General features: G+C 39.3%; 4 protein-coding genes across 7 annotated transcripts in view; 3 read left to right on the top strand and 1 right to left on the bottom strand.

Annotated features, from left to right (window-relative positions):
- Positions 1–83: 83 nt before the first annotated feature.
- On the top strand, positions 84–4,377 carry malsu1 (mitochondrial assembly of ribosomal large subunit 1). The gene is made up of 4 exons (XM_050046238.1): positions 84–496; positions 2,024–2,199; positions 2,290–2,371; positions 2,489–4,377. Exons 1-4 carry the CDS (start codon positions 175–177, stop codon positions 2,641–2,643), a joined length of 735 nt encoding a protein of 244 aa, XP_049902195.1. The 5' UTR covers positions 84–174; the 3' UTR covers positions 2,644–4,377.
- Positions 2,669–10,508, top strand: LOC126391454 (peptide YY-like). The gene is made up of 5 exons (XM_050046240.1): positions 2,669–2,712; positions 9,084–9,164; positions 9,370–9,552; positions 9,649–9,738; positions 10,200–10,508. Coding segments are annotated over exons 2-5 (300 nt in total). The 5' UTR covers positions 2,669–2,712; positions 9,084–9,162; the 3' UTR covers positions 10,225–10,508.
- Positions 10,509–11,499: 991 nt separating this feature from the next.
- On the top strand, positions 11,500–24,394 carry pals2a (protein associated with LIN7 2, MAGUK p55 family member a). Of its 4 annotated transcripts, XM_050047063.1 has the most exons (14): positions 11,500–11,647; positions 13,661–13,746; positions 14,952–15,076; positions 15,949–16,067; positions 18,653–18,805; positions 19,508–19,657; positions 19,897–20,124; positions 20,941–21,072; positions 21,854–21,956; positions 22,062–22,127; positions 22,246–22,407; positions 22,507–22,709; positions 22,792–22,920; positions 23,261–24,394. In XM_050047063.1, exons 3-14 carry the CDS (start codon positions 15,046–15,048, stop codon positions 23,435–23,437), a joined length of 1,653 nt encoding a protein of 550 aa, XP_049903020.1. In that variant the 5' UTR covers positions 11,500–11,647; positions 13,661–13,746; positions 14,952–15,045; the 3' UTR covers positions 23,438–24,394. The 4 variants fall into 4 exon arrangements, with proteins under 4 accessions (XP_049903020.1, XP_049903021.1, XP_049903022.1 ...); XM_050047064.1 differs by lacking the exon at positions 14,952–15,076; XM_050047065.1 differs by lacking the exons at positions 11,500–11,647; positions 13,661–13,746; positions 14,952–15,076; positions 15,949–16,067 and adding an exon at positions 18,131–18,316.
- A 1,182-nt stretch (positions 24,395–25,576) lies between these two features.
- Positions 25,577–27,581, bottom strand: part of gsdmeb (gasdermin Eb) — a 9,649-nt gene continuing 7,644 nt past the window's right edge. Inside the window, exons 8-10 of the mRNA XM_050046417.1 lie at positions 26,416–26,581; positions 26,206–26,279; positions 25,577–26,096 (exon numbers count right to left, since the gene is read on the bottom strand). Of these exons, the coding sequence (XP_049902374.1) occupies positions 25,869–26,096; positions 26,206–26,279; positions 26,416–26,581 (468 nt within the window). The 3' untranslated portion in view covers positions 25,577–25,868. The remainder of the gene's footprint in view (positions 26,097–26,205; positions 26,280–26,415; positions 26,582–27,581) is intronic.

Here is a 27,581-nt window from a genome sequence, read left to right as displayed (position 1 = left end):
TAATCGATGGGGGTTGCTATTCATTCATGTCAGGCCAAGCACAGATACCAACGAAGAAGCCGTGCGAGCCAATCACAAGCCAAGGACGAGAGAGCACTTCCTGTTTTTAGCTTTTTAGCATTTGGTGAACTCGTGGACTTACAGCTGTAGTACTGTTATGTTGTACAAGGTAAAATGAATATTCTCGGTCGCTGTAAGAAACTGGTTTCACCAGTTTATAAAAGCAGAGTTTTACTGGAACAAACTGGTGTTTTTAGAAGCGTCTGCTCGGTATCCGAAGCACGGTGTGACGGTTTGTGTTTACCTCGACGGTTTACAGCAAATGTGTCGTCCTGTCAGCACTGGCATCATGTTTCCACCTGTCACTTAAACACAAAAAGATTTTATTCAGAGGTGTGTAGTGAAAGCAGTAATTCAAAGATGAGCGCTGGCGTGTTTGAAGAGGAGTCGCAGGAGATAGACGGTGACCTCAGGGACAGCAGTGCCCCGAGACAAAGTAAGTAACGTTTGTGTAACGGTAAGAGAATGTTACAACGATAAGGCCTTAATAGTCCTAAAAATCTTAAATTTTAATCTACGAGGTCCTCAACATTTTATCTAATTCAATTTATCCATTTTTTAAATTTCTTTTTGTGAAAATGAGTGAAGCCTTTTTATGTAAAAGTTCACATTTCCTATGTTACAAATCTTTAAAAAACTATAATACTGTCATTTTACTTCATAGTTGCACTCACCTGTTGGCAAAACGTAGATTGACTTAACTCACTCTAATAACCATATTCCTACATAACACCTACCTCTGCACAAAATCACATACATAATGTTTGCCTGCAATGCTTAAATCAGTTGTTTGAAATTCTTTATTAGGAACAAGTACAAATATCTGTCCTAAATTTGGTTACAAGGTGTCTTGAATAGCATGAAATTTAACTGTGTCATATTTGTAGACACCGTGTTCATAGATCAACTGATCGATACACCAAATACAGTTGTTTTTATCATTGAGTCATCTGAAGTAATTTTAAAGGGAAAAATGCAGAGATTTGATTTCTCAGTTTGTTAAAAGGGGAGACGGGTTCATTTCCTCATCTTGGATTATAGTAAATTGAAAAAGAGCTTAAAAATTAATAAATGATTTGGTAAGTCACTTGACCTTATTGAATTAATCAACAAACGTTCTTTCAATCAATTAATAATTTAAGTAAGTAATTTCCATACCATACCATACCATATGTGATGGTAAACTGAATAATAATTTATTTTACACAAACAATTGGACAAAACAAGATATTGTAACACGTCACTTTGGGGTTTCGAAACTGTGTTGGGCATTTTCATTGGTTTCTTGCATTTTAATAGATAAAATGATTAATTAAGTAATGGAAAAATATTGGCAGATCAATCTGTGATGAGAATAATAGTTTGTAGCAACCCTAAATTGAATAGCTTTAGATTTTAATTTTGTTGAACAATGCAAAAAATGTCAGACATCAGCCTGGGCTCTGGGAAATTGTTATGATTGCAACTTTGATCATTTATATTATTGATTAATTGGTCATTTTTCCCCCCCAAAATAAATTGATTAATCATTTTGCCTGTAAAATGTCCAAAAATAGTGCATCAAATTTTCCCAGAGCCCAAGGTTCTGTCTTCAAAAAGCTTGTTTTGTTATACTAACAGTCTAAAATGAATGATATTTAGTTTAGTAACATATAAGTAAACAAGCAAATCCTCACATTTGAGAAGCTGGGACTTTTCTGTTTGAAAAATTAAGTGATTAATCATTTCATTTTGGAACTGTGACAGGCTTCTTCAAAACAATTAACCCGGTGGATAATGGAAAATTGTTAGTTGCAGCCCTAGTTACTGTAATGGATGAGGTCCCTTGGTTATCCTGCATTGCTTTACTTATTGTATGTGATAGTATTTCTCTGTTTTACCACCTACCATGCAATGAGTAAAAATATATAGACTGTAGCATTTACATGTTGTAATGTAAATGTTTCACCCTTTTTTTGTCCAGGATCTCCTGAGACGTTCAATCTGGATGTGCTGGTGTCTCTCCTTCGTCAGGAAAATGCGGTAGATATCTGTGTGATTAAAGTACCGGAGCAGATCAAATACACAGAGTACTTCATTGTTGTCAGCGGCGTATCACCAAGACACCTCCGTGCAATGGCACTTTATGCCATCAAAACGGTAACTTGAATTCTTTTTCCCGTTGTCCTATGTTGATATGTACAACCTGTGTTTGTTTTTATAAACTTATATGATTTGTTCTTCCTCCAGTACAAGTTCCTGAAGAAAGATAGAGCTCCAAATGTCAGGATTGAAGGAAAGGATGCAGAGGACTGGATGTGTATTGACTTTGGTATGTTAGAAATCCTATCTTCCAATGCCCAAACATAGACAGTTATATAGATATATAAACTGATGTTTGTTTATAGAGTTACCGGTGATGTTCACTTGCTGCTCCTCTCTGTCTCAGGGAATATGGTGGTCCACTTCATGCTACCAGAGCAGAGAGAACTGTATGAATTGGAGAAACTTTGGACTCTCCGCATGTATGATGAGCAGCTGAAGAGCATTCCCCCTGAGAAGCTACCAGAAGACTTCATATATGATGCTGAAGTCACAAAGTGACAAATCATCTAAGCTGTGCATGGACTTTACAACTTCTTTGTGACTTTGGACGCATCCTTTTCTATCCCTGTGAGTAGAAGCAAGAGATGTTTTTGGACAGAAACCATATTTTTTGTTTGGAATTGACAGAATTTAAGTGGGCTGCCCTCTCACACAATAGCAATACTGTAGGAATCACTAGTTTCATTATGATGCAGTAATATATCAATTCTTTGGACAACGACCCAATATTTCCTGATATTACAAAAGCCCTGTTTCCACCAAACACTTCTGGTATGGTACCTTTGGAACCAAAAGTAACTCTTCAGACATGGTACCTAGACCCTAGCGTTTCCACCACAAACTGTACTCTTAAATGTGGACGAGGTTGTTGTCACTCACTGCTCCGTCCAGCACTCACTGTATTTCCTCCTTTATCAGTCTGCACCTCAATATTTGTCCACAGAACGAGGTTGCACGCCACCATTTGTCTAACAAAATAGAACAGGCTGCAGTGAGAGTCTCCATGGTATATTAAAAATAGCGGGTTTGTGCAGCTCAGGGGTTTAGTGTTGCCTTAGGAACAACGGCTCTGCGATGCCTTTTTTTTTTCCGAGTGAGGATTAGAATATATGCAGTTCACATAACCCGGTTGAAAGTAATATATATTGTTAAACACTTGAGGATCCACTTATTACTAAAAGTTTATGTCATCAAAGAGAGGATCAAAACTAAAGTAATGGTCAGCGTTGTCACAAATTTAAGGTGTACTGATGGGATCACGTCATCACCTCATACACTGAGTAACATTACAACTAAACGTTCCACCTTAAAAGTTGCCAGCAGTCGGTCCAATGAATAAAGTTTTTTTTTCACAGTCTTCAGCTGCTGTGAGAGGCAGCAAAACATCTTTTCATTTTATAGTTACAGTTTACTAATATATGTAAGGCTCTCCATGGTTTGACTAGTGGTTACATGAGCTTCAAAACCAGCCACAACTCAGCCCTGAGCAGAGGGACCTTGTGCTATTGACCAATCAGCGGACTGCAGTGTTCACAGCTCCACCTTTTAGCACCGGATCTGTGTGCTAGGTACCCCAACAGAGGGTTGACCAAAAATGGGGACGGTACGGAACGGTTCCATTGGTACCATCCACAAATTTCCACAGTGGAAATGGGAAAAAAAAGTGTACTGAACTGAACTGAACCGTACTGCTTGGTGGAAACGGGGCTAAAGTCTGCCACAATGCGATTTCGATTCAGTTCAGGGCCCTGCAATCCATACAAGACAATATCAGCAAATATCCTTGTTGAAGTACAAGTATTAATCCATCCTTGGGTGCTTGCCATTGTCTGCTTGGCCCCAGGCCGCTAGCACCGCTTGAATTTTTAGGTAGGAGGTTTGCTTGGACGGAAATGGTTACACAGACGTTCCTTGGGAATTTCTAAATAAAGGTGTTTCTTAAAGATGACAATATGTATTGATGTTTTCACTTTGCAATGATAATAATGTAATCGTTTAACATCGATATCGATACATTGATTCAGTGTATTGTTATATCCCCAGGAATCACTGCCCCATTATACTGATTAATTGTACACATCTTTCTTTTTCATATTATTTGACCATCAGAGGGTATCAGGAGGTATTTGTAAAGTAACATTGCTTATTTGTGAATGATTTTTGAGCCTGCTGCTGAAAATGTGCACATCTTTAAAATATTTTCAAGGTTAGAAATAAATTATTTTAATACCAGTCTTGATATTTTTTAATTAATCTCTAAATATTTCCCTGAATTGTTAGAGTACTCACAAATTTTACATAATTATTCAAGCTGTAAGTAGGTTAATCATGGCAAAGAATGGTTCCTGCTCTTTTTTGTTAGACCGACTGACCTAAAAATGTGGAGAAAAGGAATAACATCTCATGAAAAGGAAATGGTACCAGAGCTTCAAAGTTGTTATGAAACACATTACTACGTAAGTGCACTCTCACCTTCCCTCTATGTTTCCCATTCACTGAGCTGTTGTCTGCAAAGAGCTTGTATTATAAACATTTTTGTCAAAGAATTGATTTTGTGGGGTCACCAAAACATCATTCTAGTTGGTGCTTTCAACCAAATCAAACAGGCTGATTGCTTCTCTGGGGAAAAGAGAAGTTGTTGGCCCAAATATTAGTCGTGACTTGCATTCCCTCAGCACTTAGGTGTGCGCAAAGATTGCTCATTGAATTGTTAACATGCAGGAAGGTTGGTCAGAACTTGTGCAACTCAAAGAGCTTCTACAGTCTCTAACTGTGTAGTCTTTGTCTAATAACCAGCATTAAGGATACCATGCTATGCTATTCATAAGGATGGAAAGTATGTATTGATGATTGCATCAGTGTCTGTCATTACATCACATTGGAATACACTGACAAATTATCATTTGAAGGTAACACAGTTTTTATTAAGCAGACAAGAGCAGAACCAGGGCCTGAAGGTAGATCCAAACGCAGTCACAGAAGCACACACACACACACACACACACACACAAACACAAACACAAACACAAACACACACAAAACCCTCATAACTTCCTCACATTTGACCATTACGTTTCATTGACTTGTTTTAAGTCATGCTGGATCAGAACATTAGCTAAATGTAAAAATGTAATGAAGCGGGAGATGCCTACACAGAGCCGGACGGGACTTGTTATTTGAATGTTTTTGTGCCTTGCGGTTGTGTTGCTCGTACTTGCGTGGTCTGAAAGTGAAGAATGACTCATTAGATGATAGTGAAACTCAACAGCTTCACATGACAGAGTATCCAGCTTTACACCCATGAAAGCCCACTGAAATTCAGCTATTGTTGTTGATCAATATTAAATATTTATAGTTTGACTAAAGACAGGCAGTCAAATTTAAATTTGGTAATGGTGGCACTCATGAGATTATACAAAACCAATTAATGCAATCCTTTAATGCAATTCAGTGTGTGACCTTATGTGTCACAAACTATTAAACCGACTGCGTTCTAGTGGATTAGCAAAATGACTCCGGAGGGAAAACTGAAACGAGTGAAAGAGAAAGATTGGTTTTGTGTTTGACTCAAAAGTTGCAACTGTGGCTAATGTTCTCATTAGCTGCACAGCCATTTTACCCGCTGTCGTGTAGCTGTTAATGGCCACGATGTTAATATATTCTATGATGGAGGAGATTAAAGGAGATTAGTTAGCTTTTGGAAACGGCAGTAGCAGAGCATCTATCTTGCATAGTAGATTTATTGTAAGGTACATCAGGTAGCACAGAATTGTTCACTTAATTCCATGTGTTAACATACAGTGTAAAGCTTATCATCTTAGATAATTCCCTCAGTGTGTATGCACGACAACCATATGTTACACAGAGAAATGAGCAAATTAAACAGAAGCTGCATTACTCCCTGGTATGCAATTGGCTGAGGATAAATCACTTGTCTCAGCTTCAGTCTTCTGCTAAAAACCTATCTGCTCTCTGAGCTGTTAGGATTGTATTTGTGATATAAAAAAAGTAAAAGAAGTGAATATTTAGGTTCTTTGATACGAGTCTGCAGGTGGGTTGGCACTTGGCTGCAGTGTTTGGCGCTCTCTCAGTGGAGGGTCTACATGAGAAGTGTTACCAGAGAGCACATCAACTGTATCAGATATGGCACTTAAATGGCTCCCTATGCTTTATCCACCTGGCCCTCATTTGTCAGCAAGGAGCTGTGCCAGCTGATGTGACTTAAGTGTTTAAATCAGGCATTTATTATTGGCCTTTGTCTATACAGCACATCATTAGTACAGAAATGAAGGTGATAAATGCCAGTAACTATTGGGAAAATTACTAATAATACTGCATAGTGTTATATTAATTTTTCTACTCCTTAAAGGGACAGTTCACCCTAAAATAAAAACTACATATTTTCCCTCTTACTCTTACTGCTATTTATCGATCTAAATTGTTTAGGTGTTAGTTGCCAAGTGTTGGAGATATCGGCCGTAGAGATGTCTGCCTTCTCTCTAAATAATTGAACTGGATGGCACTTGGCTTTTGATGGTCAAAGCGCAATCAAAAAACAGCAATGTCTCTTTCCAGAAATCATGACCCAGTTACTCAAGATAATCCACAGACCTTATTGAGAGCAGTTTCATGGAGGAACTATTTTCTTCCCACTGAACTACACCTGCCAACAGTATCACTGCACAGAAAGAGACGTGCATCTACTCATGGACTAAAGTCTTGTTCTTGTGACAGTGTGAGATGTAAACATTGTGGCGTCTTCCTCAGCTGACCTGTGACACTACAAGATGTAGAGATTAATGGCGTCCTCCTCAGCTGAGCTGTAACATTAGCTAGCTAAGTGAGCTAGTCGTAGATGTATGCCTCCTTCTGCTCAATGATACGGTTGGTGGGTGTCGTTTGGTAAAATGAAAATAGTTCCCTACCTGAAACTGCTCACAACAAGGTCCATGGATTATCTTGATGAACACAGTCATGATTTTGAGAGAGAGATATTGTGTTTGAGTTTTTCAATTGTCTTTTTTTTGGCGCAACACATGCCTAGTGTCATCTAGTTCCATCATAGTCAAGACAAGGCAGACATTTCTACGGCTGATACCGATACCTCTCGGCAACTCACATTAAAACAGTCTAGACTGATACATAGCACCACAGGTACAGGGGTAAACTGTCCCTTTAAGCTCATCATGTTCAAAGGAGTCACTACTGTGGAGGAATAGGAAAAATGGTATTCTCTGCTACCTATCCAATATATTTCAGTTTTGACTAATTGCTTCAAAACGTCTGGAGAGTAAGATGATAAAAAACGAACTCTGGTTTTGGGGCATTTGAGTTGATAGATCTGTATTGTCAACCATCAACAGGATAGCTTGGGTGGGATACCTTGATTTCTTCCCTCTACTTCAATCATTGTATTCAAATACCTGAATGAAATAATGTCATTATATTTGGTGTATAATGTGAGGCTGTGAGTTTTTAGTTCTTCTGAACTTTTCCTGCGTTTGCCCTGCAATGGAGTTCTCATATGACTGTCATAGGAAACGACAGCACCAATCTACTGTCAAATTTCACCAGAGTGCTCTTCAAAGAAAATAGTAGCCATTAAAGTAATCTTACCATTTAGGGGCTGAAAGCTTTTTGTGCCCTCTATCAACGTGGAATTGAAAATGTATAGTTTTGGGTGATTTACTGCCCCTTCCTGTATGATTTGGTGTGATTTGGAGCTGTGCTTCCTGGTTTGGCCAAGATGGTTTAGTTATTGTCTTAATACAACTGTGTGTCAGTGGGTGGTATTTTAAGGGGAGTTAAGAGTGTCACTGTTTTGCATTCATGTGCATACATGCATACATTTTTCCTTCTGGTAACAACTGCTAACTTTTAAGAACATTTGACTGAATTACTTGTATGAGTTTTATACCAAGACCCTGCAGAAAAAGCCACATTTATCTCCGTGTGATAACAAGGAATGCGTCAGCCTTTTCTTTTATTCCAACAGTTTTCAAACAGGATTATATATTTCAGATTATTTATGCATGATTAAATTAATGTGTCTTGATGCAGACCACCCTCTGCATTTCTCTATAAACTGAAACATCATCTTTCCAAACATATTTCAACTTAATGTGAAAACAACAGACCATCATTAGCCATTTGAAGTCACACATCATTGGTTTTATTGAGACGTGTCATGCTGGCTGTGACTCTTAAGTGGACACTCGAAATTAATGGAGGCTTTTCTTCACTTTTTGCCACAACTTTTCCAACAAACTTCTTTTAGTGCAGAAGTGAAAATTGCTTTAATCAAGGCTACTCTTTTTCCCCTTAAATATTTAGGATGTTCCTTGTGTACTTAATGTAGAAAAATGAATGGCCTCTTTGACTCTGATGAAGACACAGTGGTGTTGAAATGTTTGTTTGCACTGTTAAAGACTAAATTGATCAGTGTGCTCCAGTCCTTTCAACCCTCTTGGAAAGTCTTTGTTCTTGAGCTGAGAGGCGCTTGATGTAGCCACACGCTGTTGGATGTTGCATGGAATGATTAAGGATAGAATAACTACATTTCAAATTGATGGGAATTAATTAAGTGTCTAAATTCATTTCTTGCTGCATCATGTTGTAAAACACAAATTTACGGTAATCCAGGAATAGTAGACTTGACTGCTGCAGTAAATTTGCAATACATATAATTACAATATATTGACAAAAAACAACACATGTTCACCATCAAGTCAAATAATTAACATTTAAATGAATTTAATGTCGTGACAGGTACATGTTCTGGACTTTTAACAATAATGTTAACTGAGAATCTCCATGTGTTTCACTGCTGTGACATTCAGGAATTACTAAACTAATGAGGCAGTAGATATTTCTCAGGAGCACCCTAAAAGTGAATGAAATGACCCTCCCTCCCATCTGACACACTGTATAAAACACAGGCAATGTTGAGAATCTGACAGAGGCACCTTGGACGGCGAGAAACCCAGCTACAGCTGAATTTTCAAGTGTTGCTTAGTGATGTAAGCAATATTTTTTATTCATTTCTCACCTTTTAATTGAAAGGCACACTTTTTAATTTAATGTCAGTACATAATGTTGGATATGGCAGCTTTTATGGAGGAGTATCAATATCCAATATGGAGCTTCTACTTCTGATTCTGACATTGTTGAATTTTTTTATTTTTTTATTATGCATGTTGACTATTGATTTTCCCTGTGATCCAGGATTCGCTCCAGTGCTGTGATGTCGCTGAGTATTCTGGCTTTCTGCCTGCTGGCTTGTATTCACTCTGGCATAAATGCATATCCGGCCAAGCCTGCCAGTCCCCGGGAAGGCGCACCACCTGAGGAGCTCGCCAAATATTACTCTGCTCTAAGACACTACATCAATCTAATTACAAGACAAAGGTTAGTTCTTCAATTTCTGTGACATAGTGTAGATTCAGATGATTTTGAAAGTACATGCAAAGTACTGATATGTTGCTTGGCTCTTTTTATGCATAGGTATGGGAAAAGAGACACCCCAGATACTTTGTTTTCAGATGTGCTGGTGAGCGAGAGCAGAGAGAGTTTTCCAGGATCAAACTATGTCAGGTAAATTATCTCACATGTTTGCTTTTAAAACATTTAATGAAGTTTTTTATTTAATAATTTGTATCGTCTATGCCTGTTTTTTGCAATATAATTGCAATATAATGTATGATACAACATATAAACTGTGTGAGATGAGATACCAGGAAAGTACAAATTTCCATACAATGAATTGTCAATACAACAGCCATGCAATAAATAAAATAGTTTCATGTGTTATTATTATTATTATTATTATTATTATGTTAAGCTGCTAATGTTCAGTTTATGTTCAAACTGTGTCAAAGAAGGGTTGATTTTTAAAATAGTAGTTAGTAGCTCTATTGGATTGTACTGACTATTATTAAGAGATGTTTTAACTACACTTTCTTCCTCTTGTATGTGAACAGGAACAGGAAGACTCTTGCATAGGTTTTAGTGTTTGTCAAAAACACATTTTCTTACTTAACTTCCTTGTGTTGTAGGTATGATGGGCTGCCACTGTGGTGATGCTGCTGCGGCTGTCATATCCAGGCTGACTTCACCACAAAGCTGCTGCCAAGCCTGTTAATGACATGAAATGAACTTGTACTGCATGGAATAAACATTGTGTAATGCAACTACTATGGTCTATAATGTTGCCACTGCTACTCTGAAACATGCTATTGACATGTTGACCCATTGTTTCACTCGGGCTCATGTAGCTTGACAGATACCGAGTGGAGCCCTGCCTGTATACAGTGTGTGTCATTCTCTAATGGAGTAACAGTGCTCTCTACTGGTAAACGGGCATCTAAACATTTTGAGAAATGTTCAAGTGGGGCAAATTTAAAGTCATTTATACTGATACTTTTCTATTTAGGGTGAGTGAAATAGAAGTAACATTTAGTACACAAAAGCATTGCTTTAATTTGTCTAGTTATATCAAGAAAGCTGAGATGTACCTCCACCTTGCTTGAAAACAGATTAACAGTTTAATCCAATCAAGTGACCTGGATACATCAAAAGCAAATCACGTAATACCGAGAATTTGGTTAACTCTGTTATGACACCTGGTCCAACTACTGGCTATAATTATAGCAAGCTCTGGCTCTCTAGAAAAGCTACACTGCAGCTGAAGTAACAAATTTGGTGAATGGGATATTACTTGGTGCTTCATACTGATGGGTGGTACTAAGGAGATGATTTGTAGCCAGATGTGGGATGGTATAATCACAGGCGCCATTAATAGTAGCATGACCAGATATAGTATATCTTCCTCATGGGGTAAGTGTTTCCTCAAGGTTTGATTGTTAGATAGCAGTAGGCACTGATATGGTGCATGATGCCAGAGTGTGAAATGTTATGACTAGTACTCTGCTCCACTGATAATGAAAGGATTCAGTTATAATTTTCCATTTATTATGGCACAATTTCCTTTTTTTAAATTCAAAATTATAAATTTAAAGACTGTTAAATGGACAAATTGGGCAAAGTAAAGGTCTGAACTGGATGTTTGAATTTATGATCACCAAATAGTTGTACTGAGCTGCCCCACTACACAATATTGTAGTGAGTGTGTACAGTCTACAATAAAAAGCAGCCATTGGTTATTTCACATATATGTTTATGGGGCATTGTATTTAATGCAATTTAGTAATTGCAAATTTACCTCCACACACTTTCTCACCACTACCGGTATTTGCTGTCAGGTAATTTTGCAGTAAATTATATGAGTAGGCTGTGTAGGGTTCCAGTGAGCTAGATATACCTTGAACAGCATTGGATGTCATCAGCTCATCACAGTGTGTCTGGACGGGGTGCTGAGGGCAGGGGCGCAGGCAGGCACACTGGAAACGCACTAACAAGTTATATTGCGCAAGAGGTCTGCGAATTGGGAAACTGTAATGGAGGGGAGCGTGAAACCGTGACTGGATGGTACTAAGTAAATCAGGTAACGTATCATTCATTCATTCATTTTACCAGACACTTAAGTAACGCTCTCATCATGGGACCCTTTAGTTTCTTGGCACTCGCGAGCAGCTAACGTTAGCTAGCCACGCTGAGCCGCATAATATAACGGTTAGCTAATGAGTGGACTTGCTGCTATCTCTACCGCAATGCTACTTCGTCGCAAGAGAACATTATTAATCAGAAATTTGCTGGTTCAGTTTTGCTGGCTTGTTCGTTCGTTTGTAGACACACAACGGTATTTGTCAGTCTGAAACAGACCTTAACGTTTAAGCGCACGCCAGTGTTTGCTAGCAGTAATTAGCATTGCTAACTTGTCCGCAGCTACAAACTAGCAACGGCTAGCACCAAGTTGGTCGCGCACTAAATTAGTGGAGTTAATGCCAGCGAGCACCTGACAGCATGAAACGTAGCTTGGGTTTATTCGTCCATGTCTAATAGGCTAATGTCTTGCTTCAGCGCTAACATTAGTATTTAGTTAATAATCGTTTTTAGCTAAGTTACCTCGCATTGGAAGTGGATACACGTGCCCAGTGCGCGTGTAGCTTGACAGCAAAATGAAACCACTGCAGCCAACACGTTTCTCGAAGGCTGATTTTGGTTTAGCTCCACTGTCAGAACCCCAGAACTGATAGTTATGAACGCATCTGCCACCATGAGTACCTTGTGTTAACTTAATGTGGCTGATAAATAAGGTTTATATGCGGTGTAACTGTCTGAAACTAATGTGTGCTTCCTGGCTCAGATCAGCCCCATTCACAAACACTGGCTCCCATAAGACAACTGTGTTCAGAGTGGGTGGCTGTTTAGTAGTACAGCAAGCAAGCAAAATACTTTTCTGAGCTATCTGACCTCTCAGTTTTCACAAATTCTAACACTCTGGTAGTATATGTCTCCTGTCTTTTCGCCCATATTTAACAATGTGTACTCTCTGCACTCAGCTTTCCTACCCAGTATGTATGTATGTATGTATTTAAGTATGTATGTATCTATTTAGACTGGGGTCTAAACTAACTTATACCTTGACTGGTAGTTTATTGGATTTTAGAGGCTGATATTGATACCGATATTTGGGATTTAAACAAATCTGACAACAATTTATTGACTGATAGTATTTTATACTCATAAGAAAACAATCTTGATACAGGTCTTGTAGTTGAATAAACAAGACTTTTAACAGTCGGAAAAATCCAGTTTTCATTTCTTGGCATGCCTGATTTATTGGTCTAGGTCTAATCTAAATATTCCCTCAAATACATGACCAAAAACACAAATACAGTTACTCAACAGACACCAGTCTAATTTGTACCAAATATTTATTTATGTGGGGAGAGCAAGACCTATCCATGGTGTTCAGTTTTTCAGTTCAGTCAAAATAATTGCTTATTGTGTTGTTAATGTATTTTGACATCAGTAGTACAGATGTATTGATAAAGTTAGTTTTGCATCTATAAACCTGTAGCTGTGGTCCTGTTTGCAGCTTGATGAGGATATTTGTAGCCTAAAATGTTGTATGTTTGTAGAGAGTACCTGACAAAACTTTTGCTTTATTTAATATTTAAGTGTTGAGACACAAATCGCTTAAAAACATGCTCCTGAGCAGCTCCAGCAACTAGTACAATCTTCACAGTAAGTAGGCCACAAAATCCCATAAACTGAAATATTCTCTTTGTTAAAACTTTTGATCTTTTTGACTCCACAGAAAACAACTAATCCTTCACAGTCTCATTCTTTTTGAGCTGAGCTTTATCTGACTTGGTGGTAGGAATGAGTCCTTTTAAACAGACTGTGGTCATGTGGTTAGCTTGGCCAATCACAACTGGCTGTATTACAATACTACTAAATGAACAGGAGAAGGCTGAGGCAACACTGGGGTAAAGAGGACCTTCCTTACCAGCATGAGATGTTTTTTAATCAGTATCTAGGAGGGTTTGTTGTCTTGGAGGGTTTATCAAATAACAGGAATAATGTGATTTCATCCTTTTTATCTCCTCAGACCAGAGAGTCCAGATGAGTGTTTTGTGAAAAACGTGGGGCTCTGTGTTGGGAGTACTGCACTAATGATTTGAACACAGTTTGTAGGTGAGTTTCTTGTTTCTTACTGGCTCTGGATGATTATCTGCCTTTTAAGTGTCTTTGTTACCATTGTGTGGATGCAGTACGATGTTGCATTTATGATGCAGTTTAAAGTTTACAGTTAAAAAGGATCGGGGGGTCTTCTTTCACCAACATAGTAATTTTGAATTGCATGTAAAGAAATTTGGTTTCCCTCAACTAGGAAACATTGCTAGGATCAAAGCTGTACTATCCTTTTAAGATCTGTTTTTGTCTTCTCTTGTTTTAATTGATGTAATTCACTGTTCGCCCCCCTGTGTTGCTCTTCTTTGTCTCGACTCCAGTTGGTCCAAAATGCAGCCGCAAGACTTCTAACTAAAGCATGCATTTCAACATTGTTGGGCAATCCACAGAATGCAGGGTTCATTTAAAACATCTTTTAATCCCCTATAAAGCACTACATGGGCTGGCCCCACTTAAAATTTCTGAATTATTGTGTCCCCCTAGCCATAGGGAGATCACTGAGGTCTTCTGACCAAGGCCTTCTGGCTGTCACAAAACTGAGGCTTAAACCAAAGAGGACTATGCTTTTGCAGTAGTGGTCCCACCCTCTTGAATTGTCTTCCCTTAGTTACAAAAAAATGCAGTCAGTCGATAGTTTCAAGAGGCTGTTAAAATGGATCTGTTTCATCAGCAATTTGTCCTGAAATGGGTGTTTGCCTTCTATGTACTTTTTATTGTTTGCACTGTACAGCCCCTTGTAACTCTGGTTTTGTGAGGCGCCTTATGAATAAAGTTTACTTACTTACATAAATGGGGCCTATGCTCAAAAAGCTCATCTTTCTGTTTGTCCACCGACCCACCAAGGCATTGGTAGGGCTGTTTTTGCCTCACTCTGTTTGGAGATGGTGTTTGTACAGAGTCCCTAGGGGCCTCCCAGTGTGTGGCTGGCACAACCTTTAGCCAGAAGGACGTGAGACTCATCCTTTGTCATTCAATGGCCCCCTTTGTTATTCCTTAATGCGGAAGAGCTCTCTGTGCTAACCTGTGCATAAAACACCAACATGAACAAATGTTTTCTGTGTTATTTTGCATGTGATGCCTCCATACTGTGTCTGCATTTGTTCAGCAGCAACACATGTCAGCTGAAATAATATCATGACATAGCTTGTGCAGTATGGTGATCTTAGCGTACAGTATACTGACTTGAGCTGGTTTCCCACCCTCTCCAGCCCACCAGTTGCTCTGGTTCCCGTAAGCAGGCAGTTGGGCGGCTTTTGACCGTGTTAGGAGAGCTTCACAGTCCTGAGCTGAGGAATATCAAACATGACTGTGGCCAATGCAAAGTCTGGCAAAGGTGAGCTGTCCAAGACAAAGTCCTAACTAATCTTTTGCACAAAAACTGTGGTAAAACTCTGCGCAAAATTTTACAGTTCATTACCATTTGAATGGTACTGTGCCCACTGCCCAGAGATAGTTGTGTGGGTGCTGCTGCCTCTTGAACTTTTACATTTGTCCCTCTGTGACCTACAATAACTACACATAGCAGCATCAACATCAGCAAAAAATACATTTTTAAAACATAGTTTACTTGCAAAACAGCCAAATGTTTTGCCTGCCATATTGACTTCATTTATTTCTGTCTACTTCTATTTTCAGACTGTCTGATGCAAATGGACTGCTTATTTTGCTAAAACAAAGCATGACAAATCCAATTTGTTGGAAAGATAATTATTGGGAACTACAGAAAGATTTTTGTTATTCATTTTATTGATGTTCTAATCATTGAAATCATTAATTATGAATCTACCAGCTGCATTTGTCTGGATTTCGGGCTCCAGTTGCTTGCTGTGTGCACTCAGCCTCAACAAGGCAGATCTGTTAGTAGAACAATTCCTTTGTGACTTTGCGTGCTTGTTGCTGCTGCATTGAAAATAAGGGATGTTCTTTGTGAATTGGCCCATTGATAGACTGTCCACTTATTGTTCTTGCCTTGTAAGCTCTTATTATAGTCACATTGTTTTGTTGTTTTTTTTCATCAGCGTTTTCATTTCTCAGAATTTTAATTATTTTCATTATTACTGGCTTTCAGCTTTGTTTGTCACTAACATATCTGCCATCGCTCACAAAGCAGTAACTCTCACAGCTCAACAGAAGTAGAAAGTGTGGTTCTTGGTATTCTGTTAGCCCAGCCTTTGATGTGTGTGTGTTTTTTTTTTTTTCCTTCAGCAATGCAGCAGGTACTGGACAACCTGAAAGACCTGCCATCAGGCCCAGGAGCCAAAGATATTGACCTCATCTTTCTCAAAGGCATCATGGAGAGCCCCATCGTCCGCTCCCTTGCCAAGGTAAAAAAAACAAAACACAAACGCACACACACAGTTGTAATCTCATTAGTCATCAAGCTCTTGGCTATAGTTTGGCAGAGGAGCAAATGTCACTGTGAGCCCAAGGAAATGAAGCGGGATGAGTGTCACATGTCACCACACGTCCAGGATGTGGACTGCCTCGTGGCAGTGTACCGTATGATTCTTAACAACATATTTCAACCAGCAAGACAAGGAGAATATGTTTATCTTTTTCTGGGCTGGAGGGAGAAATATTCAGGTTGACTTCTCTCTTTCTAAAACATACATCACATTTTTGTGTGTGTACAGCATCCTGTGATGTGCTACCCCGTAATGTTTACTGATCTTGCAGCGTGCTCACTGTTTGGTATCGAGGTTTGATGGTCTCCTGTGTCAAACTGTGCCTGTCATTAGAAGAGAGAAACAAGCGTTGGATTTATGTGCAGTGTCGTGAAGGGGCACACTTCCTGTTGTTTTTACACATTCAAAGGAATGTAAAGCATCTGCTTAAACTTGAGTGGACAGAAAATGTTCCTATTTAAGACCAGTTATATCAGTTTTTTCCACATAGCAGAAAGAGGTTGATGGCACGAAGAACAAATGGCTTACATAACAGCAAAAAGTCTAATGCAGATTGAGGTCAGGAGGTTCACCTACCAAATCTATGAATAGAATGATGTCTTTAGAAAACCTGTCACCAAGGCAAGCTCTTGTCCTCATTTCTAACAAACGGAGCACTGCTGTCCTTGGAAGTTAATTTTTTTTCCTGCTGTGTGTGCCTATTTGTAGTTTGGTGTGTCAAATAGAACCATTGAATCTGGTCATATACCCTGTATGTTAAACTACTAATTTCCTATTTGTCTTCTGTGTTTCAATTTTATTCAAACAAGTGTTTAACTTCACAATGAAACTGAGACGTCTGTATAGTAGAAAGACGCAAAAACTTTTGACATTAGTGCTGTAGGACCAGAGAAAACAGAGGAAAGGGGCTGTCTCATTTGCTTTTGCTCATGAGGTAGTGGCCCACACCAGACCACTAATTGCCTCTGCTGGTGAGTGACGTAATGCAGACTTGTCAGTTTTGACACAGGAAACAATGTGGTGGCTGGTTGATAACAAACACTCTCAAAAAGAAGTTAAACAGTAAGCTAAAATATGTTACAATGCAAGAAAAGAATCTTGGTTTATATTTTTTCAGCACTGCTTGGTTTTAGTTTTAGGTGGCATGGTGGAGCAGTGGTTAGCATTGTCGCCTCACAGCTAGAGGGTTCCTGGTTTGAACTCAGGGTAGGGGGTTTGAACCCCGGGGTGGGGTAGCCCCTCTGTGCGGAGTTAGCATGTTCTCTTCGTGCCAGTGTGGGTTTTCCCCGGGTACTCCGGCTTCCTCCCACAGTCCAAAGACATGCAAGTTACACAAGTGAGTCTAAATTGTCCGTAGGTGTGAATCTGAGCTTGAATGGTGGTCTGTCTCTATGTGTCAGCCCTGTGATAGTCTGGTGACCTGTCCAGGGTGTACCCCGCCTCTCACCCAGTGTCAGCTGGGATAGGTAGAAAATGAATGAATGCTTAGTTTTACTGTTTGATCTGTATTACGTTTGAGTCAAAGAGAGAAGGTTGGCTCTCTCTTGAGCCGCCTTTGTACACTTTGTGTCTATAGTAAAGTTCATCTACATATACTACCCACATTGTTATGATACAGAGCTGGTTAAAAAATGTTAAGTTTCCCTTTAAGAGCCATTATTGTTTTGGACAAATGTTAGGAGAACTTGACATTTTAACGGTGATTTGAGATACAGCGTGTGGACACAGCAACACTTAACTGTTACATCTGTTGAGGATTAAGCATATGATCTGATTTCCCAGTATGATAAACTAAGCCTATAGCAGACTGTATAACTCTTCTCAGTAGCACCAGCATAGCACAGTGTACTGTATCAGTATGAACATTAATACTGAAAAACAAAATTACCATGGAAGAATATCCTTTTTGTGCAACCTACTGCCGAGTGTTCATCCTCCCTCTTTCTCATTGGTCTGCCAAAACAGAACCAAAGTCCAGTGTGTGCTCAGTGTAGCTGGTGACGCAGTTCACAGTGAAATGCTTTTTTATTTTATCTTGCCAAATACTGTTCAGTTTCTCCAAAATGAATGAATTCTAGCCAGTGGGACAGCAGGCACTTTGGGATAAGGACACAAGCTTTACACGAAAGGAATAGGTGGGGAGGACAAACATGTCGTGTCATGACAAGGCAAGTAAAATTATGTTTTCAGAAAGTCAAAATTTTATGACTTTGGAATGAAAACACATAAAAAAATGGTTGTGTTATGGCACACACCAGTTCGACAAAATTGGTGAATGTTCTTTTAGCCCTGCATTTTCAGTGTGTAGTCTTAGTAAAGGCTCATATACTCAAAAATAAGAATCAAACATAAAGAATTTTGGGGTTCACAAATGATGGTTTGTAACCCTTGTAAATCTTTCCCACAAAAACAAAAAAAAAGAGTTTGATTTTCTGCGATCCAGACTCAGCAAACAGCCTGATGTAATGGTCATTTTTTTGTTGTGTGTGTGTGTGTTTGTGCAGGCCCACGAGCGTCTTGAGGAAGTTAAGTTAAAAGCTGTGCGGGATGATAATGTTCAGCTGGTCACGGAGATCCTGGATTCTCTCAACAATCTGCCACAAAAAGACGATGCTGCTGCTGAGCTGGCCAAAATCCTCCAGGAGCCACACTTTAAGGTATCTTAGACCTCATTCCTCCTCTGCACAATTCTTGCTGGGTGTAATGGGAGTAAACGGACCAGTGATTTGTAGTGTGGATGGTCGTGCTTGTGTTCTATTTGTGTGGGAATGGATGTCAGAGCTTGTTACATGAACCATCAGCTAATATTCTCTGAAGTGGTGGCAGTTTTGCTTCCGTGTCGCCCTTTATATTCTCAACCACTTACAAGCTGCAGCACGAGAGGGTGTGGGTGTATTTCCTTGGGCCAATAGCAGGCTTAGTTATGTGGGTAAAGTCAGGGGGAGAAGACTGTGTCACCCACTGTTTCAGTAAATCTTCACATTTGCTGATGCAGGCTGTAGCCTCTGACAAATGCTTACTCTATGTTGTGGCTCCTAGGGTAAGAACAAGTCTGATTTATCTTTTTTTTGTCTCTATATATCCATTAGTCATTTGTTGATGCAGTCATAAAAGCGTCTCATGAGAAAGGAATAAGCACATTTAAGTGATTTATGTCTTCACTCTTTAATGGCAAAATATTGAATGCATGTTGTACTGGCAGTCACTGTTAGTTTTTAGTATTTTGGTGGATGAACCACATAGTAGTGGCGATTGTTTTCTGTCTAAGTGAGAAAAAGATGCAGATTCTATGCTGATTTCAAACCACAGTTGATCTTATTTCTCTTTGTACTTCTCTTTTCTTCCTTTCTCTGCCTCAGTCTTTGATAGAGGCTCATGACAAAGTGGCTTCAAAGTGCTATGAAATGCCTCACGCTACAGTGAACAGCAATGCCTTGTTGACGAGTTCACTCATGCCAGCTGATGCGGTCAGGATGATCGGCATTCAGAAGAAAGCCGGGGAACCACTGGTAAGTTAGCCAGGCATTTATATCAACCACAGCTCTGCAGAGGAAACACGTGTTAAGTGTTTTACACGTTTCCTCTTTTACTGACCATCTGTTCGAACAGAGTGACTCAGTTTTACATAGTAACTCGACTCAAGTTGCTTCTTTTACAGCAACCCGACTGACCAACCCATGAAATAGGCCTCCTCTGTGATTTATGTCGTGCTGATGTGCGATACTAAATGACTCTTACACTCTTTCAGGGGGTGACGTTTCGTGTGGAGAGGGGAGAGATGGTGATCGCACGGATCTTGCACGGCAGCTCGATTGACAGGCAGGGCATGCTGCACACGGGGGATATAATCCGTGAGGTGAACGGTCATGAGGTCGGTAGGGATCCCCATGAACTCCAGGAGCTGTTGGGGCAATGCAGTGGGAGCATCACACTCAAGGTCCTGCCCAGCTACAGAGACACACCGGCACCTCCACAGGTGAGGAGAAAGGAGGCAGCATTGTATGTTTTCTTGTCTGGTGTTTCACATGCGGGAGACAGAATAATCTGTACTACATTTTTTTTGATGAGCTCTCTTAAACTTGATTTAGATTTTGAAATCAGTGTGTGAATTGCTCTGGAGTACAGGATGTGTAAATTCCAAAGTGCCAGGTGTATAAGGCTGTTTTGAGTCGGACTGTACCTGTCAGGGATTGGGGGGGTAGAGCTATCTGACCTGGGTGATCTCAGAATGCCAGGCTTCTGAAAAGTGAGCCCAGAGAGGGTCTATTAATAACACTCCTCACACTATCTGGGACACACACCACTATTCACAGGAGCACCCCCTCTCTGTCTTACAGTAACAGGCACACACAGCAGCTGACACTGAGGAGCAGTATGTAGGGTTATGTCAGACACTGACCTTTGTGCCGGGGAGGATCGAATGCTCTATTTCTACGGTTTGGTTATGTGTTTGTTGGGTCTCACTCATGCTAAGAATTTCATCTTGTGAATTGCAACTTAACTTTTAAGAGAGCTTAAAATGCTAATTTAATGTGATGACTGTATGGGGCAAAGGGAAATGGACATGTACACTATTCTTGTATGACATTATTTTGATATTTCAAGAGCTGTCAGACACATTTGTTCCACAACTATGGCATTAGTGATAAATTATGTACCAAGATAAACAGCTTGTTTTATTCACATTATCCAACTAAATGTGACCTTCAGTTTTGACAGGCATTTGAGGTGTTGCTCAGTGCTCTCTGTATGATTTAGTTGTCTAATATCTTGTTCACACCCCAAATTGCAGATCAATCTGAAGCCACACTTCAACTATAATCCAGCCACAGACAACTTGATCCCCTGTAAAGAGGCAGGCCTGGCCTTTTTCAAGGGAGAAATCCTTCATGTGGTCAACAAGGAGGATCCCAACTGGTGGCAGGTGAATAGACACATTGTTTGTAGTGGTGGTGGTGAAAGACAGTGCTGCTTTGACCAGAGCTGTGCAGCTACAGTGGAAACCCCTCACAGGGGTCTAAAAGCTGGGGACAGAAACATTTGTATACAGTTTCTGTTTAAATAATTTGCTTATAGTAGTCAAGCAGTCTGCTTACAGTGTTCATCTTTGGTCTTTTCATACATAACATATGAGGGAAAAAAACAAAACAAACTATGATTATTCTGTATATGATAATTATACTTAACTGTCGTGATGCTTTGCTTCGCTGCAACGTATCTTTTAAAAAGTCTTTTATATATTTTTATGACTTTAAATACCAATAAAAACAAAAAAAAGATGCTAGTGATGAGGACAGAAAATGAGTGTGCATGGGCACAGCACCTGTGGTTGAAATCGCCCTTGTTAAGTAGATTGTTATTGCCTGTTCATGCACTGACTGTAGTGTTTGAAACAGACAGTAAAGTTATGTAAATTGCAAAGCTGTCCATTTAATCACTTAATATTTATGTAAAAAGATGTGCAAATGTCAAGTAAATGTAATCTGCTTGAAATTAAACAAAACAACAGAAATTTGATGATAAGCATCATCCACTTACCAAAAGTGATTCCCACTATAATCAGCAGTAGGGTGGAACGGACAAGCTGCGGGAGGCGGCTAAAGATGAGAAGGAACATGTTTGTAACAGATACCTAGGCATGGTATTCTTTTACTAGGTGAAATATTTAATGCAGTGATCTCTGAACTACTCTGATGTCCTCGTAGGCACGCAAAGTTGTTGGTGGAGCCACTGGTCTGATCCCCAGTCAGTTCTTGGAGGAGAAGAGGAAAGCTTTTGTGAGAAGAGACTGGGATAATTCTGGTTCAGGTCAGTTCAAATCATGCACACACAAGCCAACTAGTTATCATGATAGTCAGGAAGCTCTTTAGCACCACCATGTGGTGATCTGACACTTTCTTTTATTTGTCTCAGGGATGCTCTGTGGAACTGGGAAGAAAAAGAAGAAAAAAATGATGTACCTTACTTCAAAGAACGCAGGTGTGTTATCGCCACTGGATCTAACTTTTATACAATTTTTCGTAAGTCTGCAGTGTTAAATTGGAAGTGCATAAATGACAGTACAGAACTCATCCAGCCTCTGCATTGCCTTGAACAGAGTTTGACCGCTACGAGCTGCAGATCTATGAAGAAGTAGCCAAGATGCCACCGTTTCAGAGGAAAACACTGGTCCTGATTGGAGCCCAGGGAGTTGGGAGGCGGAGCCTGAAAAACAGACTTATTGTCATGAACCCTCTCCGATATGGAACCACTGTACCCTGTGAGTGTTTGAGACAGACAGCTGAGGTAGATGCATTGTCTATAACTATATTTCCTGCCCGGATACATGTAACACCTTTACTGACCTTTTTATCTCCAGTCACGTCACGCCCTCCGAGGGAAGAGGAGAGAGACGGTCAGAACTATTGCTTTGTGACGCGGGAAGAGATGGAGAAGGACATCAGAGAGAGCCGTTACCTGGAGCACGGCGAGTACGACGCCAACCTTTACGGCACCAAGATTGACTCGATCCATGAAGTGGTGACTGCAGGCCGTACCTGCATCCTGGACGTCAATCCCCAGGTGAGTCAAAGGCACGTGCTCTTAATGCTTAGATCTTTTCTTCCCATAAAGCTTTGGTTGTGACATTATATTTTCTGCTCAGGCCCTGAAAGTGTTGAAGACTGCTGAGTTCATGCCATTTGTGGTGTTTATTGCTGCTCCTGAATTGGACACACTAAGAGCTATGCACAAAGCTGTGGTAGATGCTGGACTTACTACCAAACTACTCACGGTAAGTGTTGAGAGGATGTAAAGGGATAGTTTGGATTTTTTGAAGCGGGGTTGTATAAGGTACTTATCCATAGTCAGTGTGTTAGCTACAGTAGATGGTGGTCAGCCTGCCCCCAATTTAGAGAAGCAGGAAGGAGTAGTGGCGCAATGTACTACTGTGGAGGGGGCCAGCAGCAAAACATATTATCCATCTATGCTCTTTTTAAAGCCATCTGACTCCTTAAAAACAAATCAGAACTCTCCCTCTAAGGGTCTTAAATTCTTATAAATGATGATGGACCTTTCAGTGGTCATTACTCATAACTCATCATCCTAATGGGTCAAACCTCTTCCTCTAACAGGAGAACGATTTGAAGAAGACTGTGGACGAGAGTGCCAGGATCCGCCGGGCATACAGCCACTACTTTGACCTGACTATTGTCAATGACAATCTGGACAAGGCCTTTGACAAGCTGCAGGAGGTGGTAGAGCGACTATTCATAGAGCCACAGTGGGTTCCAGTCAGCTGGGTCTACTGATGTCTTTACCCCCTACTGGACAGACATGGCTGTCCAAGCTGCTAGGCTTGGGATGAAAGGGGACACCTAAAGGGACGAATGATTCGACACTGTACTGCACACACGAAAAAGTGTTGGACATTAGACCTGTGTGGATATGGGTCACGCACAAAGCTGCATCAGTCACCTTGATCTGAATTGCCAGATTCCTTTCTAGCACACTATGCAACTCACAACACACAGGAAGTGTACTTATTTATTGGCAAAATATTTTTTAAAGAGTCCTTTCTATTCACGTGGATTGGAAGAAGATACTGGCCCCCGTGTCAGGATGTTTTAAAAGCAAATGCGGTTTTTGTCATTTACCTGTCTTACATACAGATGTGAAACTGTATTTATTCTGCAATAATGAGGAGTGCTTGCTCATTGAAAAGAACGATACCTCAGTGTTAAGTTTACAGTGCATATGCCTGCAGAATTTCATCTCATGTTGTCACTACAAACTTGTCATTCATGTAGAATAGTGTCATATTTTTAAGACCTTTCTCCTTGAGGCTTCACTTAAGCTCTGCTGTCTTTGCAGTCCGAACTCATACCTGCAAAACGTCATGCCAGTCACTGTTCGATGTTGTACAGAAGGAAAAGTATTTCTGTAGTGTTTACCCATTATTTCTCTTTCACTCAAGCACAACAGATTACATTAATTATGTTGATTGTTTGTCAGACACTTGGATCATGTGAGCATTTCAGACTGTTAGACCCGTCGATAAGGTGCTGTCTTTGTGTTTGTTTGAAAGAAAACTTTCCACAGGACTCTTGAACAGGGTACTGCATCTCAGAGAACCATCCCTTTTGATGTGATATTACTAAAACTTAACCGTTTTAAATAAAGTTCATATTTACTTATAAAAAGGTATATTTTACAAGAATTCAGAAAAGTTGTATTTTCAGAAATAAATAACTGGTGTTTTCTAATGATCCGCTCTGGTTTTATGTTGCGTTGAGTGTATGTTCACAAACTGGTGGAGATTTGTTTTGTTTTTTTGTGATGTTTTTATAGAGAAACAGACAAAAAGGACACAAATGGTAAAGAATTTAAACAATTTACAATATTGTTAAAATCTGAAATAATACTTAACAATTAGTGGCACAGTGAAACTCAGAGAAAAGTTATAAAAGAGAAACGAACAACAGCCAAAAAGAATGTTGACTACAAGATATCCTACAGCAGTGATACTCAACTTGCAGCCGATGGGCCAAATCTGGCTCTCATCAGGGTATCAGGTGGCCCTCAGACCATTTTCTAATTTAGAATAAAATGTAAATTGATCTAGACTGGGATTTTTTGTACTTATAATGTAAATAAGGTGCCAGAGTGCATATAGAAAACATTAAAACGGAGGTTGTTTAGTGCCAGAGGACTAATTATTTCAATATTAATTATTAATGTTTCTTTATTAACTGGCCCCCTGGCAATTTGCAAAAGTGCAAGTTGAGTATACCTGCCTTACAGATTCAGAGTTCTGGTGATCCTTTAGGGCTGAGAAGTGAAATTAAAGCCTACATAAAATAATATGTAGTGTAATTTTAAAAGGTGAGGTTATAATTGGTGGTTTAATGGTTTTCATGACACTGACAAATAATACACTTACATAAAAATCCTACTGTAGATAAAACTGTAATTACATGAGAACTTAATAAAGAGATGCTTCCTTAAAATACTATCACCCAAAATAACACAGTTAAGAACCATGGGCCTGCGATTTAAAACTCTTCATTAATTTTCATTCAGACTAAAATTTGAATATCATATTCAAATTGGTGTTGATATTGATGCTGCTACCACCAGTAAGTGCCATGATAAAAATGTAAATTCTAGTCAAAGTTTTATATCAAAGATTGTGCACATCAATCAGAATTTAGCTGTGGCCCATAGAATATCATATTTCAGGGCTGCAGCTGATAGTTATTTTTTATTACACCATGGCCACTTGAAAATTTTGGGGTTTGATTAGCTTAGCTTAGCTGAAACACACAATGTGTAGGGGACTATCCCTTACTTGACAATAAACAATAATGACTAAGTGGATCATTTTAGGATTGTAATGAATTGTTTTTTGATCGTTCTTTTTCCCTTGATAAAATCTGAAAACGGGGGGAAAAAAAAAAGGCCCCTCACACTTTGCAAGAACCTGAGGTGATGTCATACAGTCCAAAATCTATGACCAATTGATTGTCAGATTTTTTTTAAGATTGACTTAAAGCATTGACTGACTGTTTTATCACAGTTATATTTATACAACAGCACCCTGCAGTAAAATGTCTGTTTTAGAGGACATTCTACTGCACCATAAAGAGAAAATAACAATAAATAAAACGATCTACGTGATCCCCTTTACCTCATTCCAGTGGAGTGTATCAAGTTTCTGGTGGATATAAAGGTGTCTCTAGTTCAATCACTGTGGGCCAATGAGGCGAGGCCTCTGACAGCGATACACAGGACCAGAGCGAGGTTTCCTGGCACGTGGTTTATGTATGTCTTCACAGTGTCCCCATCTCTCGTCAGAGACACATTAGAGGAAGCAAACAGATGTTCAGTCTTTTCATAGACGTCTTCTGTCAGTGCAGCCAGGCCTGCGCTGCCCCGAGGTAACTCCCCCTTGCCCGTTACGCACTGCACCTGGATCAGGTAAAAGGAAGCTAAATCACTGCGATGCATCATTCATTAAAAAAAACCCCATCACATAATATGTTGTTAAGCTAATATTCTTTGTAAAATCTCTACTAACCAGTAGCTCAAGAGCCGGTAACACTGTGAGGCGGCAGCACATTCCCAAGACAGCAAGACAATCATTTTTCATCTCTGAAAGCAAAGACCCAGAAACAGGATGAAAAAAGAGCTGGAGGAAATGAGGTTTAGAGGACACTCTGCAGGACATTCTTCCTGAACTTGAGATGAAGACCTTGAGCAACATTTAATTAAAGTACAGCTCTCTCACCATCCATGGCACTGATGATGAGGTGAAGAGCTGTGAGGAGAGGTTTGGACTTCTCTTGACCAGACTCCTCCAAAAGGTCCAGAATTGCTTGGATGTTCTGTTTTTGGGAGTCTGTTGCTGTGACATCACTCAGGGAAGGTATCTTATCCAGGCGCATCTGGTCCAGCTGAGACAGAGGAAGATAATGTAACAGAGGTTCCTTACGATAACCCCAAATTACTGGGGCATAATCACAATGCACTTTGGACAGTATCAAAATAATGTATTGATTCTAACTATTTTATGCTCTTATAATGTGCATAAAACTTGGCATTGATCGAAACCTCTAAATTATTTAATGAGAATACACTGATGTTGAACTCAGGGTGGAAGGGAGGGATAATCGCTGCTTGTTCAGGTTGTGGCTAGACCAGATACTACTTCTGTCAAACTCTATCTACAAAGCCACGACATAGTATGTTACAAAAACAGTCATACAAATGTTATAAAGAATGTCCTAACGCAGAGGTAAAAAAAAAAAAAAAGAAAAGTCATAGTATAGTGTGCAGTAAGATGTTACAAAAACCATCATTGTATAGTATGCCATAAAAAGACATTCATTAAAAAGTCATAGTATAGATTGTCATACAACATCATTGTATAGTATGTCAAAAAAAGGTCATAGTATAGTATGTCAAAACAAGTCATAGTATAGTGTGTCAAAAAAAGTCATAGTATAGTATGTCAAAAAGTCATAGTATAGTATGTCAAAAGTCATAGTATAGTGTGTCATAAAAGTCATAGTATAGTATGTCAAAAAGTCATAGTATAGTATGTCAAAAGTCATAGTATAGTGTGTCATAAAAAAGTCATAGTATAGTATGTCAAAAAGTCATAGTATAGTGTCAAAAAAAGTCATAGTATAGTATGTCAAAAAGTCATAGTATAGTATGTCAAAAAAAGTCATAGTATAGTATGTCAAAAGTCATAGTATAGTGTGTCATAAAAAAGTCATATTATAGTATGTCAAAAAGTCATAGTATAGTGTCAAAAAAAGTCATAGTATAGTATGTCAAAAGTCATAGTATAGTGTGTCAAAAAAAGTCATAATATAGTATGTCAAAAGTCATAGTATAGTGTGTCATAAAAAAGTCATAGTATAGTATGTCAAAAAGTCATAGTATAGT

The sequence above is a fragment of the Epinephelus moara genome, chromosome 6 (genome assembly GCF_006386435.1).
Source record: "Epinephelus moara isolate mb chromosome 6, YSFRI_EMoa_1.0, whole genome shotgun sequence".
Taxonomy (NCBI): domain Eukaryota; kingdom Metazoa; phylum Chordata; class Actinopteri; order Perciformes; family Serranidae; genus Epinephelus; species Epinephelus moara.
The sequence above is the reverse complement of the archived record's forward strand: the minus strand, read 5'-3'. Positions and strand labels throughout refer to the sequence as shown.